This window comes from Castanea sativa, chromosome 8 (assembly GCF_040712315.1).
Source record: "Castanea sativa cultivar Marrone di Chiusa Pesio chromosome 8, ASM4071231v1".
Taxonomy (NCBI): domain Eukaryota; kingdom Viridiplantae; phylum Streptophyta; class Magnoliopsida; order Fagales; family Fagaceae; genus Castanea; species Castanea sativa.
In genome coordinates this window covers 54,484,129-54,501,644 of record NC_134020.1, presented here as the reverse complement: position 1 = coordinate 54,501,644, position 17,516 = coordinate 54,484,129, and the positions used below count along the sequence as shown (strand labels likewise).

Sequence of the window (17,516 nt, the reverse complement as noted above, 5' to 3'; positions counted from 1 at the left end):
TTGGGAACTTTCTAAACATGCATATGACAAATCCAATTAAACCAGATAACAATGTTCAAGAAACAACTAATTTCCTTTTTTCTTTTATTATATATAATTTGTCAAGGTTTTAATTCATCAGTGACATAGTAGATTACTATATTAATGGGTAAGGGTCATGAGAAAAGTGGTGAATATATATATATGGCGATTTAGCTAGGAAATTCCAAAAAGAAAATCTTTGGAAACGTGCCGTGTTAATATGGATCAAGTTGATATGTGATACATATAAAAAGTTGCAGAAAGCACTAAAAGCAAGTAGAAAAAATAATGATATTATAAATGAAAGCCCATATTAATTATTATTATTGCTTTTTCATGGCTTTATCGGTGTGTAGCTTTATATGGGCAAGAAGGCAACAATAGTATCAATCAGCAAACGCGAAAGGTGTATGGTGGAGATTAGGTGGTGCTGCACAAACGGTGCTCTACTTTTCATGCATATTGCACATCCATAGTGCAGATCCGTGTGTGAAGAGCGTAGTGTGTTTTGTATATATTGTATGTATTTGTAATAAGTGGACCCTGCATATGTGTCCCTTATCACGTGCCCAATCAATCACGCTCCAACATTTTCCATGCTTTCACTTCATTGATGACATGAAATGAATATGCTTTTTCCCTCACAGTCTCACAGCTTTTTCCTTCTTTTCTCGCAGATAAAATTATGCTCTTTACTTCTTTACTCTTCTTCCCATCTAAGGAACACGCATTTATTAAAGGCACCAAATATGTAAGAGTGCATGTTATAAATGTTTCCATAAAATTCCATTATGGATAATGATTTTCTTTATAAGTTAAATCACGTTTTGAAAAGGTATGTGACGATATTACATGTATTTTTATATATTTGATCATTTATATATTATTAAAAAATATAAACAGTATTATTAAAATAATATTACCAAATAGGTCCTATATAATTTAGATTCCTCCCCTTTTACTTAAAATGTATAAAAAATAAAAGAAATTCAATAAACAACAATAAATTCCTTAAACTCTTTGATGTGATTTGAAGTTTAAGATGGTAACTTTTAAGTGGCAATATTTAACTTTTTATATTTCCTTGTCAATCCTTTTGCATTAGGTTAGGGATTGTAATAATATAAAAATGTTGGCTTTTAAGTATTCACTTTATGAGTTTTAATTAACTCAATAGATAAATTCTCCTATTGATAAATATAAAAAATTAGAGACGGCCATAAATTCTAATTTTATAGTATAAGAAAAAAAAACTATAACAGTTTTTTAAAGCGAGTTTGAGATTTATACTTATTATTTGCCATTTTATAATAGAAAAAATTATGATTATTTCACACATGTATATTGATTATCATATCAAGCTAATAACACAAGTGATTATGATTCATGAGGAGATTTTTTGATGAGTGAAAAATCTTTATGATTCATGAGAAGATGGCACATGTGACTATTGCCTTTTTAATTTTGGATTTGTAGATGTTACCCTTTAGTCACACCATGATGTACATTTGTACCAAAAATTGATAAGGTGATTACCTTTTTATTTATTATTTAAAATATTTTCCACATTGCTGATAAGTGATAGGATAGCTCTTAACAGCGACAATTTCATGGTGGAGAATGACCTCGATGCATGCACATAACAATAGATTTTCTCTTTGAAAAAGACTCTACGCGGTTTAAAAAGTAATTAACAAATAAGGAATAGTAAATAGTAGAAAAAGTGCATAAAGCAACTTAGCCGAATTTTCCTCGAACTCAAAAGATAGATACTTTCGGATTTCTGTTCCTATTCACTTGGGAAAACCAACACAAAGTTCAAAACCCGTTTGGCAAACTCACCAAAACTCGGACATTTGACTCACTGACCACTGCTCACTTTCCAATATCCAACATACCTTTTTTTTTTCCCATAAAGGCTTGAAGTAACCCCATCAATAAGCACTTGAAAAAGTAATTTGGTTCTATTAACAATGGCATTCTTGTCATTCCATTTTACTGTCAGTCATTCTGCTAAAACCCAAGGCAGTGTCTGGACAGATTTTTGTCTTTTCTGGTATGTTTTTTTGTGTTTATCGATATTTTAGTAATTATAAAAAAAAATTATTAATAAATTATCTTTTGACTTCCTTTCTTTGGAAAAACAAATCTATAGTTACTAAAAAAACTTATCTTTTGACATTCCTTCTATGGAAAACAAATCTATCATATACTAAATTAAATAAGAAAAGTTGAAAGATAATTTTTCAACTCATATTAGGATTGTTACCAAACATAAAAAAATAAGATAATTTTTTAGAATATATTTTTGAAAAATTATTTATTTTTTAAATAATTTTAAACCAAAACAAACAGAGTATAATATATATCTAAAAACTCTAATTTTATTTTACTTTTATAAGAATATTATTTTTACAATATTATCGGTAACACCATAAAATGATAACTTGGAGCTATCGTTACAAGTAGGATAAAAGATCAAAACATTGTCAATTAACACATATTAGGTTTGTGTCATGTTTGTATTGTGTTCACTAGTCTAATACAACTCACACTAACCAAACCCAAACAACTTTATTATGTATAAACACAGCAAACCATACAAGTAGTTAAAAAAATAAAATTCTGAGCCTTCAACTAAATTTTTTTTTTTTGCTTTTAAGTAATTGATATACTAATATGATACTCAAAACCAAAAGTGAAGAAAAAGTAACAAAAAAACAAACAAAGAAAAAGAAGAGAACGACAAAATAACAAACTGGTATCAAGCAAAGCCAAAAGAAATAAGCAAAAAGAGAGAGAGAAAAAAAAAATTGTTTATGCTTTACTTAACTCAGTTACTCATCAACAGTGTAAAGAAAAATATATTATAAAACACAAAAATATAAAAGCAAAAGAAAGAAAGTTGATTAGCTTAAGCAAAAAATAAAATAAATCATACTTTATTAAAACCAAATCACACCCGCCCTTTTCGTTTCTTCTCCTTAATCACCGTCACTGCCCCCACCATGTGACTCTTTCACATTCGCACACTCTCTCTATCTTTATGGTTTTAGCTCCAACAAGTCTCTTTCCTTATATAATCTCTCGTTTCATTTTTGCTTCATCATCAGAAACTATAAGAGGAGAAGAGAAAAAAAAAATGGTGATCAGACTGTGAAAGTTTGAGTCTTTCTTTGTTTTTTTGGTCCGAACCCAGATCTTGGAAATTGGGTTCGGTTTGTTTGCTATGGCTGCAGTGACTGACTGAGAGAGTGAGTGAGTGAGATATAAGAGGTTGGCAAATGAAGGCGTTTTTGGTTTCTGGGTTCTCTTCCTTTTTCTTCATTTTGGTTGCTGTCAGCTCAATTTCTGCTCTGACTGTGACTGTGAGCAATGAGCCCCACCACGTTTCTGCCAAGTTCATTCTAGGTCCGTACAATTTGTATGCATGTTAATTCGTATATAGATATGTTGATTGTTCTCATTTCTTGGTTCACTGATCAGAAAAGAGTCATGGGTTGGATAAAGTTTCATTTTTTAGTGTGTTTGTTTGGTTGCTGAGAAACCAGAGGGATATATAAATATGTTAATTGTTCTCATTTCTTGGTTCAATGATCGGAGAAGAGTAATGGGTGAAAGTGTCATTTTTTTTTTGCTTCTGTTTGGTTGCTGAGAAACCTGAGGAAAGGGAAGGAAAATGAGATTGTGAATATTATGATGTAGCTTAATTTTGTTTTGAGTGTCAATAAATGGCTTTCTTTAGCTGAATTAAAAGTAAAACCTTTTTGTTGTATTGGGCAGTGTACAAGTTCTGGTATTTATTTTTCTTTTACTTTGCAAAATTTTGTTGTTGTTGTTGTTTGGTTTCACTATTTTTCCACATTTTCTCAGCAGCCAAAGGAGAGATGTGTTTTATCTGTTATAAAGTCTTAAAGATTACGTTTTAGTTATCAATTTCTGTCGGTGCAGCTTATGTGCTGTGTGATTTAGTTGTGAACTTTCTTAACTTTGTGTTTGTGTTTTTGTTATTGTGGGTGCAGGAGAGCAGAACTTGGGGCCATGGAAGAATGTAATCTCGGATGCTGCACTGGCTCCAGGGCCTGCAAGTGATGATGCCACTCAGAGCACGCTTGTTTTGGCAGAAAACCGGACGAATAGGCCGGACATTCTTCACGGGCTTCGGCATTACCATGGCGGTTGGGACATCACCAATCGGCATTACTGGGCCGTAAGTGCTGCTTCCCTTTTTCACATTAATGTTTTTTTTTTTTTTAGTTTGTTAGATTGATTGGTTTGGTTAAAATGTAATTGCAAGCAAGCTGATGGGTGGTTGATTATTTATTTTTTACTGTTCTCTGTGTCTGTGAGAAATTGAGATCTAATTTATAAACTTGGAGAAAATATGTTCTTTGTGTTTTTTGATTTGTGAGAAAGAGAGAGAGCTTTTGATGAAAAATATGAATATCCTCAGAGAAATTAGTGAGGGATTCATATGTTGGCACTATACCCAATTTTCTAGTATTATTTTTTTACATCAATCAGCTCATCCTTTGAATGAAAAGTTTCAGAAGGAATCAAAGTTGTGGTCCTGTGGAAGCTTAACTCAGATTGTGGTTATAAGAAAATAGCTTGGATCAACACCCACTGGACTTGTGTGTGTGTGCGCGCATAACCTACCAATCAAAAAAAAAAAAAAAAAAAATTATAATAAAAAAATAAAAATGAGTATGATCTATATACTTCATCAAATACATTCTGAAGTGCTGCCACGGTGAACTGCTCAATATCAGGGCGTGCATCCTAGATACTCTAGATATCTTGTTATTTGTATGATATATATATATATATATATATATATATATATATATATATAGTGAGATAAATAGCTGCGGGCTCGGGAAATGACGATCTTTTTTGTACCATTTCAAATTCCTGTTCCTGCTTAACAGAGCTTGATGTCTTGCATGAATGTATTTTAGCTTCTGGCGTTTATTTTTCTATTTCAGTGCTCAACTGGTGATTGATTCATCCAGTGCATTCAATCTTTTGTTCCCTTGTACTTTCAGTTGGTATTTTCCTACATGATTGCATGCTGGACTGAGATGATAAATAATTAATTATTTTTGTTGTTGTTGATATTCTAATATATATTCATCAGTATTTTAACCATTATATCTGCAGTCTGTTGGATTCACAGGTGCTCCTGGTTTCATTCTTGCTGTCCTATGGTTTATCTCTTTTGGCTTGGCTCTTGCGGCTCATCATTGCTGTGGATGGAGGATAAACATAAAAGGGAAAGGATCACACCATTCACAAAGGATTTGGCTTATACTGCTTATACTCTTCACATGCGCTGCAGCGTAATATTCTGAATCTCAATTTTTTTGTAATAGTTATTATCTTTGTAATTGGAGGTTTTGTTTATTTGTTTGTTTTGTTTTGTTTGTTTCAACTCTAATACTTTAGCAGTTAGATTTCTTTCTTTACCTTATCAGTATAAATCTACATGTGCTGTCCTTTTATTCCAATCATTTGAAAACTTCTTCAACTTGATTCTATGTTTGAAGTTGATTGGAATTACATTTCTATTATGTTTATGTAGAGGTGATTAAAGTTAACAAATATTTTGTCATCTGAGAAAGGCATTTTATCATTCTGTGTTTCACCTTGAACCATTTTATGAGCTACCTCCATGTCAGAGGTTGTCCTTTCCAAATAAATACGTTTCTGCACCTTGTGCTAAATGCCATGCCTTTGCTTTGTTATAACTAGACATTTTCATCATGCATTGAGTTAAACAAAAAAACAAAAAAAATGCAATGCTTTGTTCTTTCATTTCCCTCTTGGGCTCAACATTTCAACCCATTTCTTGCATGCATTTCCTAGTTTTAACATGAAAAATCATGTCTTCTGTAATCCCCAAATTGATGTTTCTTTTGTAACTCTTGCTAATGTTCCCTGACCCTTTTGTCACACAGGATTGGCTGTATCCTTCTCTCGGTTGGGCAGGACAAATTTCACGGTGAAGTGCTGCATACTCTGAATTACGTTGTTAACCAGTCAGATTACACCGTGGGGATCCTAAAAAATGTCACTCAATATCTCTCCCTAGCAAAAACCATTAGTGTGGCCCAGGTGTTCCTTCCTTCTGATGTCATGGATGATATTGACAAGTTGAACATGGATCTTAATACCGCAGCAGATACGCTGACAGAGAAGACAAGCCAAAATTCAGTCAAAATAAAGAAAGCCATCAATGCTGTGTATGTATATGCCAGCGTTTTTAGTACTATCTATATCTAGAATTCTTTTCAACACTCATGATGCTAATTAGTTAATATTCACTTCATTGTTGCAGGCGCTCTGCTTTGATAACTGTGGCAGCAGTAATGCTTCTTCTGGCTCTGATTGGTCTTAGTATGTATTGCTGAAAAGATCCTAATTAATGATATCTTTTATTATTTTTCTCATATCCTAGACTTTTTCCTCTTTGTAACTTACTGATTTTTGTTGTTGCAGTCCTGTCTATCCTTGGGCACAAACATGCAATCCACATGTAAGTTGTCTTTGCATTTGGTGGACGTGCCACATCCAATATTATTTGTACTTTCAACATGCTGGATGCTTTTCATATTTGTATTTGACACCACCAACATAATGTTGCAGATTCATAATAAGTGGATGGTTGCTTGTTGCAATTACATTTGTCCTGTGTGGAGTTTTCGTAATCCTCAACAAGTAAGAAATCGGATTTTGATCAGATACATCTCTGTTACATTTATATACGTATTTGCTTATCTAAGTGAATTGAAAACTTAATATTTTATCACAAATTTTCCTTCACATGTGATGTTCACAAAATAAGAGCCTGATTATGATATAGCATTTTTACCTTTGAAAGTTCTGCTACATCCACTGCTGCGTTTTGTTATAATTAGAACAAAAAGCTACCTATCAAAAAAATAATTAGAACTACAAGCAAAACATCCTTTAAAGCCATTACTTATAGAAGTCTGTTTCTCGAAATTTCAGTACAGTTTCTGATACCTGCATGGCCATGGAGGAATGGGTAGAATATCCACATGCAGAAACAGCTCTTAGCAACGTCCTTCCATGTGTTGACCATAGGACAACAAACCAGACACTTGTGCAGAGCAAAAAAATTGTCAATCAAATTGTAATTGTCGTCAATGAATTTATCTATACCTATGCTGATACTTATCCCTCCAAGGAAAGTCCATACTATTATAATCAGTCGGGTCCTATGATGCCGCCACTCTGTTATCCATATGACTCTCAGCTGCAAGATCGCCAGTGTGAGTCTCGAGAGGTGTCTGTGGCAAATGCTTCAGAGGTATGTTTTATCAATTTTAATTATTTGGTATCTTTTTTGTTATGGAAATCTGCTTGCTTAAATATGTTTCTGGAAACTACCAAATTATTGAATCAAAAGAGTAAAACTCTAAAAGGATTGACTTAAGATCCTTTGATGTGCCAAGTTATACAATATAATTGAAGAAAATTGATACATTCGAGCCACAGCTGGAAACATCAGGTGGTTCATACATAATTTTGATTTGAATATCACCTCATATAATATTTTGAAGTTTTATATTGAGGAAAAATTTATCGTAGATAAAAAATTTAATATACAATCCTTAACCATCTAATAGCTGTTTTAAGGTTGTCTTAAAATCTTATCTTTAAGTGCCCATTAGTGTGAGCTTAAACATTTATCAAAGATTTCATGAAAGAGAATATGGTAGTTAGTTTTAGGCAATGGAAGAGATTATGATAGTAAAGGATTTAATAAAAGTGAGTTTGACATATCCCATACAGCTGTGGATATATGTGACATATGCTTTCTACTTGAAATGGAGTATTCGTGTTGCACATGTACCTGAAAGGTGTGATAAGTGGAAGGAAGAGATAAACACATTCAGTCCCCACGTGAAGGTGATAACTTTCCTAAGCTGCTATGTTACAAAAAGACTTCATTCCTACAATTTAAAAACCTTGCCTATGTGCTATGGCTAAAGGAGCAGAAAATTAAAGCCGTCTAAATTACTTAATACTGCAGCATAATGGCTTCTTACATATAAACTCTCAATAGAGCATTAGTTTGTGCAAGGTGGAATGTAGATGAGAGAGTAAACGCTATGAAGTTTGCACCAGTATCTCTTACTGTCTTTGATTAATGGGTTGTACTTGATTATGTGCAACTGAGATTTGATTAAGACATCTTATTCGGTTATCTAAAATTTTGCAGGTTTGGAAGAACTACACATGTAAAGTTTCAGCATCTGGCCTGTGCACCACCGTTGGGAGGGTGACACCGGACATCTATGCACAGCTGGTGGCTGCAGTAAATGAGAGCTATGCACTTGAGCACTACACTCCACCTTTACTTAGTCTCCAGGATTGCAATTTTGTCCGGGACACATTCAAAAATATCACCACAAGTTACTGTCCACCATTGAGCCACTATCTCAAGATAGTGAATGCAGGATTGGGAATGATTTCAGTTGGAGTCTTGCTCTGTCTTGTTCTTTGGATACTCTACGCAAACCGCCCCCAAAGGGAGGAAGTGTTTGTGACCTTGCCAATAAAAGGCAGCATGAGTTACAAGAACTGTTTTAGCAACAATAGCATCAAGAATGATGTACCAATTTCTGAATCACCCATCAGGTGAAGTGTAGACTGTATAGTAGAAAATCAGTATTGTAGTTAGGTCCATATCTTGAGCTTTCTTATACCCCTATTAGGGGAAGAAACCAAAGTGGGGCGAAGCTCCATTTTGAGTTGAGGGCTAAAATTACAGTGTATTCCCTTATATTATATATATATAGTTAAAGCAAATCAATTGGTTGATATTTCTGACCGTCTCCTGTGTAATTGTGATAGGAAGTTAGGTTGATCCCATGCGTACCAAAACTCGTTACGTTTTTCTGTCGCCTCGCATCCACTAGTATACATTATAGAGTCTGGAACTTTTTTCTAAAATGGTGGCTATATAAAAAACTCTCCCTTTATATGCATTAAATAGGGTATGAAACTTTTTCAACTATGGCGGCTAATGGCTATATACTAAACCCTTGAGGCCTTGCCAATGTACAAATTTTTAAAGTCTATTTTGTTTAGGTATAATTGTACTTTTGTCCAAATAAGCTTAATCCAAACCAACACGGGAAACACGTGTAAATGGTTTAGAACGACAGTCATAAATCTGTTCCCCACTCTTGTGGATATTTTTTAAAGCCTATTTTGTTTAGCCTCGCAGCATGATCCTTCAAAGTTCTATTTTCCCAGTCAAACACTGGTCGATTCTGACATATGAAATTGTTAGGAATTTGAAATCAGTAATACCTGTCATGACCTTTGCTTTGCCACATGCGCCAACATGATCTGGATTAAGTAGTTGTGTTCTATTAGGATCAATCAAGCTAAATTTGAGTACTTTTAGGGGTGGGAAATGGTAGATGAAGATGGTGTTCAACCTGCTTGACCTGCTGCTGAAATGCAGCAGAGAAATAAGATTTGGCCCTGGTGAAAGTTGTTAGAGTATGCTTTTAATAATCTTCACTTCCCTCTTTTATTTTATATTGGTCACCACCTCAGTCTACTCTCACGGGGATTATTAAGTCTGTTATTGACAAAAATTGCCAATAAGCTTTAAAATGGTTCACTTGCATCCTCATCAACTGACACTCCAGGGTTGCTGCTTATAATGGTAGCAGTGATGTTATGACCATCATTTTGTTTGTTTGACAGTGCAACATTTTTTCAATCGACTGACGAGACAGAATCCAGTTTAGAGCCCCCTTCTTTCGTCAATTAATCAGAGATTTATTTAATTACACTTTTCAATTGCCATAAAAATGAAAATGTAAATTATGAAAGTACTAATCATGCATTAGTTTTGGCACCATGAAATCCCAGATAAGTTGTTATGCTCAGATCATGCCTTCTTTTAAATGGGGGCAATCACAGAGACAACTTTAGACTTAGAAGTGCAAAACTCAGACACAGTGCTTCAGCATTTCCATTACTGTGGAAGAAAAGGGAATAACTCATCTTTTAATAAGCTTTTGGCTTTACAAGTCTACCCCTAAACTGGAGTTAGCTTCTTCCCAGTCTACAATCAACACGTATGGCAATCTATTCAATTTTTCTAAAGTTGAAAGTATTCTTAAACCAATTCTTCACAATTCCTCTTCCATGAAATCTGTAGCTCAGAATTCTCATCTTCTAGCTAACAAGTACGAGGTGACTGTCAAAGTATTTATCATTATGCAGCCTAGATAACAATAGTAAACTTTTTTATAAGATGATGAACAAAGCCACTTCAATCTCCTAAAATAAACTATTATATACCTGTAACCTACAACATAGGTACATTTATGCTCTTAATCTTCCAGCACCCGTAAATGATACTATTCATATTTCTATTCCAATAGCGCTAGGAAGTGACTATGGTAATATATCAACAGCTTCTTGTATATTATTTAGACTTTAGAATTACGACTCTAATGGGGTTAGAAAGGAACATGGGACCTGATCTCTCTTCATTTTATCACCTAACTAACTACCTAAGCATTAGAAGAACCAGTTTCTATCATATTTTAAGCATTCAAAGACTTCGGACACCAGAAGAAAGGCAATTCCACTTGTGGAAAATGAATATTGATTAAATACAAAGTAATAGAATAGAGAGTTTGACATTTAAGTGTGAACTAAAGTATTAATTCCATGTACACTTTTAATCAGGTCAATTTTCAGTTATACTTGAACTTACATCACGGCAGTTGGACTCCTCATACTACTCATGTGCTCCTATAATTTGCTAGGGTGAAGAATTTAAGTTTTTTTTTTACCACCTAGAGATAGCTATGCACAAGCTCAAAAAAGAAAATCAGGTGCTCTTTGGCTTGCAAACTATAAAGTCATAAAAGGTTATGGCTGCTAACACATTATCAAAGATTTCCAACACTAATATACTGCTATTAATATCTTGCATGTTTTCATATCCAATAAGAGTCCAAGGACAAAAAAAGAAAAATGCTGTAGCCCTCATGCATTGTAGATTTACCTGAAAGCTAATTCTGGTTTGAAACCTTCACTAAGATTAATGCCCTACTATTAAACAATTCAAGCTTGTCTTATGCTTGTGCAAGGTCTAGAGCTTGATTAGCAGCAAACATTGAAAATATTTTAGTATAGTTCCAAAGCCTCTTATTCCTCCCACATTTCTAACCACTAAAACTAATGGTACCAATTCTTTACACAACAGATTCCTAAGAAATTGTGTCATTCAACTAAGAAATCAGGCAATTCAGAAAAAGGTCAATAACTTGATTAGCAGAAGACTTTAAAGCCTTTTATTATAGCTCGAACTTGATTAGCAAAAGTAACCATACCAAATCTTTATAACAAGTTCCAAACTTTCCTTCTTTATTGGCTCAATGTTGTCACTTGTCATTGATCTAAGAAAACGGGCAATTCAATACAATCATAGAAAGTAACATGCTAAGAGATACAGAGAATATCAGCAAATTCAAGGTGTTCAATTTGTTTCTTTAACATTCAAGAAAGTCATGGCATCAGAGATATTCACCAGAAAGCAGAAGCTAGCAAGAACATCAGGGCCATATTAGAACTCGTAATCTGGTGTATAGTCTTCGATACTGCCTCCGAATTCATCCGAAGCTCCTGCAATTCCTTCTTGTGTTCCTTCCCATGGCACCGCGAGAACCTGGCGAAGGCCATGAACAACAAGCCAGTCACTGATATAAATGTTGGGATAGTAAACCGGCACGCCATTGAGCATCAATATGCCACCACCAGACCTCGTGATATTTATCGAAAACCCGCCCAATTGAGTCGGCAATGCAGCCCCGTCGTTGAATTTCACCAAATCAGTCCACAAAAGCCGGCACGGAACCACGTGGCGGAGAAAGATAGACGAGTACTCGCTGAAATTGCCGAGCCTATTCCCCAAGACTTGATCAGTAGGAGCAAACAGAGTCATCATAGCACTCTTCTTGGTCTCAAGCACTTGCAAATCAAGAAACCCCGCCATTAACGAATACCCACCAGACCTCAAAGCTTCGCTAGCATTGCCGAACGAGTTAGTCCTCAAAAACCCACATCCAAAACTGGATTCTGGGGCTCGAACCTCGAAATCCGGGTCGAAAAACTCGCGGGTTCCGTATATAATCAAGAACCCATCATCGAAAATTGGCAATGGGGTAATGTCAACGTTGTTCAGCGACACGCGATCGTCGGACGGAGATGAAGTGACTGTGAGCGAGTGGCCCTGAAACATGGTTGGGATTTCTGTGCCGTATGGGAGAGATTTGAGGGTTTCAAGGGACATTGGGAAAGGAGAGAAGTGGAATTGGAGGAGAGGGAGAGAGGGTTGGCCGGTGGCCATGAAGGCGGGGTCTGAGGGAGCGAAGATGGTGAGAGAATGAGAGTTTGGAAACAGAGTATCGGAGATGAGCTCGAGAGTTAGAGACATGGAGAGATAGCCGGTGTCGGCGAGGATCTCGGAGGCATCGAGAATCGTCTGGGAAGAGAGAGGAGAGGAGAGAGAGTAGACAAAGAGAGATATGAGGAGAGAGAGAGTGAAGAGGAGTGAAGAAGCCATTGAAAGAAAAAAAAAACAGAGTGCTCTGTTTTGTGAGTGGCAGTGGCATGAGATGTAAATTTGGAGTGGGAAAGAGTTGATTGTTTTGGCGGGAAGGAATTGACACGTGTCAGTGAGAGATAGGTTGGTGTGGGCGGGAATAGGAAGGTAGTTATTTTGGGGTTTGTTGAGCGGTTGGTGTTAAAATGACTAATATGTCCCCCCTAATGGGTCTTGGAGAGAGTGAAAAATAAAAAGTTTCATTTTTTGTATAAAAGAAATACAATTTGATATGATAAAGAATGAAAGATTTTAGTTTGAGAAAATTTAATAGATGCTTATAAAATGTTATGCGAAATTTTTTATGAGAAAAGAAATAAACGAATGATTATGCTTAAATTTTATAATCTGGTATTGTTGAAATCAAAGTCCGAGATGAATTTTTAAGTCAATTGATTATGTGACTAAGCTTAAAAGTAACAGTATTTTAAACTAGAATAATGTGGTTAACAGCAAGGGAATATGACATAAAGTAATGTGAGTGGCAAGGGTTAATAGTACTTAATACTAAAATAAACGAGTTTTGCTCATAATCTAATACAAAATTCTTATTTAATCCTCCCGCAGTTACTATACAGGCAAAATGTAGAAGCTCAATGGGCTTTCACTTAAAAAATTCATCTCCTCTATCCAATGCAACATCCACAATTAATTAATTTCAAACCCAATGATTATGGTCCATTGGGAATTTGTGCATAAATGCATGCATAATCCATATTCTGAATTTCCCAAAAATTTGTGAAGCTCAAAGGTCAAGCCATGCGTGCCTATATAAAGCAGCCAGAAATTACAAGCTAGTATTCATCCAAAGAAATAGACATCACAAACTATTCCAAAAAAGACATCACAAGCTTACAAAACAATCAGTTCTTCACAATGTTCTGGTTCATTTGCAATTTTGTCACCATTCTTGCATTGGCTGTGGAGCTTATTTGTCAAGTGGCAGCATTTGTAGGCTAATTAATAATGAAGTTGTATTATTCGAATAAAGTGTTGCTTCTGAGCTTCTCTGTTCTTGTTGTTTATTATGAGTAATAATGGCTTATAATGATAGCAATACTAATGAATAAAAAGGAATAAAAGGCCTTTCATCGATGTAGTGGGTTTTTACTTTTTGTTGTCACTTGTGCTACAATTGTCATATTAAGTAATGAACTAGTAGTTTTGAGTGGTACTATTGTCTATTGGTATTTGTTTGGCTTTCCCTTTTTTCTTCTCTTATATAATATTGCAATTCCGTACTAATGATGGCTCTCTCTTTATTATTGTTATTGTTTTCCTTTGCAAGAAGTGGGGGAAAGAGGTTATCTACTTTAAAATGATAACCATGTATTGTACAGCCGCCTATGTTCATGGCCTACTAGTTTGGATTTTTGTGTGAGTTAGACCATAATTTCCAAGCCTCAAGGCGACAACGCGTATGACATTGCTTCCCATAGCTTAAAACTATTAGTCTTTAGATAGGGTCATGTAACTACTATGATTCAATCCACCTAAGGACATTTGTGAATCTCCCATGTGAATCTCAATTATTGAAGAGAAAAGTTAACAGATATTGAAAAGGTATTAATTTAAGAGATAGATATTTTTAGTAACTTCAAAAAGAAAACCGACTTTTTTGATAACTTTTTATTCTTTTCATAAAAATGATATTAAATTTTAAAATTGTTTGCACCGGCTAACAGGACTCATTATTGAATTCTTTTCTAGGAAGAGCTAATTATGGTAGAGCCTAATCTATGATCATTAAGACGGGTATATCCACTATATTGGGCCATTGGCATGACTTTAGAACTCAAATTAATAGCAGTATATTAGTTGGAAAGCTAAAAACCCTTTAAAATTCAACGTATCTTTTTTTAACTTTTCAAGAACAAATTAAAGTAATTACAAATTTTCTAATATTACAAATAAAACTAACAACTTCATAGCGAGAGATAGCGTAATTAGGCCTTATATATATATATATATATATATATATATATATTAATTTAGCTTTTGCATGGATGAAAAACATAAGATTCACAGCTTACTATCCTACTTTAATTACAAATTTTCTAATATTACAAATAAAACTAACAACTTCATAGCGAGAGATAGCGTAATTAGGCCTTTTATATATATATATATATATATATATTAATTTAGCTTTTGCATGGATGAAAAACATAAGATTCACAGCTTACTGTCCAACAAGATTCACGATCAGGGATATGCATCCATCCAAAATATATAATTTCTTGATGAAACTATAATGTTGATCTTTTAAGTTTTAAAACTGAGTTGTATTAGTCCTTTTAGTGGTATTACTTATATGGCTAATGGAACAATAACTTGACATTTTTTTAATGGTGTGGCTTTTTTTATTAAAAATTACAAAATAAATTTACACATAAGAAATTCACAAACTAGTACCAAATTAAAACCAGTATATGCAACTGATTCACAAACCCACCGCTTCCAAAAAAAAAAATCACAAATCCACCAGAGAGAGAGAGAGAGAGAGAAAGAGAAGGGGAGAGAGTAAAGAAATCCAAACATGGATCCTCTGCCAGTGGAGACCCAAGCCTTAGCTGCCGCTGGCGACAACCCAAGCCCTAACCGCCACCAGGCGACAGCCACTTGCGTCCTTGATTCTCTCGCATTGTGATGTGAAGGAGTACAATGATGTGTTTTTATTCATGGATATTTTTTTTTTTTTTTTATCAATGTACTATCTCATGTGTTGGACCACTATCACAATGCAATGCCTTATATGATAAGGCATTGCTTCAAGGTTTCGGCTCTATTTACAATTGGGCTTACTGGTCCATGTACGTTTAAAGGTCACCCAGGTTATTTACTTGTGGTTGATGTTGAATAGTTGAGGTACCAAAGACCCATGTATGTTTAAAGGTCACCCAGGTTATTAACTTGTGGTTGATGTTGAATAGTTGAGGTACCAAAGACAATTTGATGCCATAGGAAGCTCATGCAATAACACATTCACAACAACATTTGTCTGACATTTTTGTTGATGTGAGATGTTGTCATCTTAATACAGCTATTCAGAAATAGCTACTACTGTACGTCTAGCTCAAACAAAATAGTCCAATCATGAGCAAGAGGCAGCTAGGGTAGAAAATACTTTTAAAAAAAAAATTTAGTTGGTATTGGGTTGTGAATATTGTTTCTAATGTGGAAACTAATTTTTTTTAATTTTTTAATTAAAAACATACCGCATCATTAAAAAAAAAAGTCAAGTTATTGTCCTGTTAGTCACGTAATTAACATCATGAACAACAGTTAGTAAAATGACTAATACAAATCAGTTTAAAACTTGAAGGACTAATTACGCACACAATGTAAACTTCGGAGATCAATAGTGTAGTTACGCCTAATTCTCTTTATAGAAGTTTATATTATAGAATGATATGAACAGTGCTAATTTTGACCGTCTTTGAGGTTAATTTTATTTGTATGAGTTAATTTAAATACTAGAAGATGATAAATAAACTGTACACTTGACAGATCATGTCAAGTTAATCAGATCAACACCCTAACTATTAAATTAAAAAAAATATTTGAGACTATTTTTACCAACGTGCATGTACAAACGTATATACACAATTTTCTCTTATTTGTTATTAAAAAATAAATCACATTCCCTCCTGTGAAAACATAGTATTAGTCAAAACTATGTACAGGTGTAGTACAACATAGTGGCAATGGTTGAAGGCGCTATTATTGTGTTGTACCGTTCAAAGAATCGGAAATGAGCTAAGTCATTATAAACAAGATTAGTCCAATTTTTATTTTTATTTTTAGAATTAATTCTTCGGAGATTACAGAATTAGACCCCAAATTGTTCAGTATGATTATAATGGAAGGAATTATATCTAAGAAACTATAACTAAATCTTGTCCATTTGGAAGAAAAAAAATCCTAAGTTTTGTCCATAATTGAAGATACAGCAAAAAGGGTCAGAAGCTCAATGGGCTTTTACAGTTTTACTTGACATTTATTTTTTTGAGAACAAGTCCTCTGTCCCAATGCAACATCCATTAATTAATTTAACACCCCAATGATGAAGGTCCACTGGGAATTTGTGCATAAATGCATGCATAAGCCATATCAATAATTTCTGAGTTCCCCATTAATTGTGAAACTCAAAAGTCTCAAAAGTCCAGCCATGCATGCGTGCCTCTCTATTGCCTATAAAGCAGCTAGACATATCGCAAACTACTCATCAGTTGTTTACAATGTGTTCGTTTTGTTTCTTTGTTAGTATTGGAAACATTATGGCAATGGTTGCTGCGATCTTCAGTGAGGTGGCCTCTATGTTTTCTATGAGTTAATTATGGAGAAGCAACAATTTGTGGAAGGCTAATGAACTCGTGGTATTAAAAAGAGGTGTTGCTTCTTTGATCTTGTAGTGTTTGATTATGAGTAATTTGGTCTTATTATTATAGCAATCAAAGGGAAAATTGAATAAAAGTTTTCTTCTCGATGTATTGATTTTTATTGTCATTTGTGCTGCTCTTATCATATTATGGAATGAAAATATTTTGAATGGCATTGGCATTTGTTTTTCCTCTTTTGTGTGTGTGTGTGTATGTATGCGCTCATGCGTGTGGATGAATTCTTTCTTATGATCCAAGTAAAGCCTTAATTTTTGTGGTTATTTCAGATGTTTTTTTTTTTACATCGATAGTTGGAGTGTGTGGAATTTATTAAATCCTGGATATTTGAGTTGGGAACATTAGAAAGTGTCAACCAATTGAATTACAAAACCCTGACTTACCTAGAAGTAAAATAGGTAAGATTCATGTTGAGTTTAATGTGA

The 17,516-nt window shown here is 34.2% G+C and overlaps 2 protein-coding genes across 2 annotated transcripts; one reads left to right on the top strand and one right to left on the bottom strand.

Annotated features, from left to right (window-relative positions):
* The first annotated feature begins 3,095 nt into the window (after nucleotides 1-3,095).
* Nucleotides 3,096-8,876, top strand: LOC142607748 (uncharacterized). Its single transcript, XM_075779357.1, has 9 exons — nucleotides 3,096-3,432; nucleotides 4,044-4,231; nucleotides 5,185-5,363; nucleotides 5,982-6,266; nucleotides 6,362-6,420; nucleotides 6,523-6,559; nucleotides 6,670-6,741; nucleotides 7,036-7,357; nucleotides 8,273-8,876. Exons 1-9 carry the CDS (start codon nucleotides 3,306-3,308, stop codon nucleotides 8,693-8,695), a joined length of 1,692 nt encoding a protein of 563 aa, XP_075635472.1. The 5' UTR covers nucleotides 3,096-3,305; the 3' UTR covers nucleotides 8,696-8,876.
* Nucleotides 8,877-11,460: 2,584 nt separating this feature from the next.
* Nucleotides 11,461-12,652, bottom strand: LOC142605517 (putative fasciclin-like arabinogalactan protein 20). The gene has a single exon (XM_075776914.1). The coding sequence runs from the start codon at nucleotides 12,650-12,652 to the stop codon at nucleotides 11,654-11,656; it is 999 nt and encodes a 332-aa protein (XP_075633029.1). The 3' UTR covers nucleotides 11,461-11,653.
* Nucleotides 12,653-17,516: the final 4,864 nt, after the last annotated feature.

Excerpts from the sequence above, each read along its gene's own strand:
- LOC142605517 (XM_075776914.1), bottom strand. The coding sequence starts at position 12,652 with ATGGCTTCTTCACTCCTCTTCACTCTCTCTCTCCTCATATCTCTCTTT.
- LOC142607748 (XM_075779357.1), top strand. The coding sequence starts at position 3,306 with ATGAAGGCGTTTTTGGTTTCTGGGTTCTCTTCCTTTTTCTTCATTTTG. Across the intron at positions 4,232-5,184 it reads CCAATCGGCATTACTGGGCC|TCTGTTGGATTCACAGGTGC; the intron begins GTAAGTGCTGCT and ends TTATATCTGCAG. Across the intron at positions 5,364-5,981 it reads CTCTTCACATGCGCTGCAGC|GATTGGCTGTATCCTTCTCT; the intron begins GTAATATTCTGA and ends TTTGTCACACAG.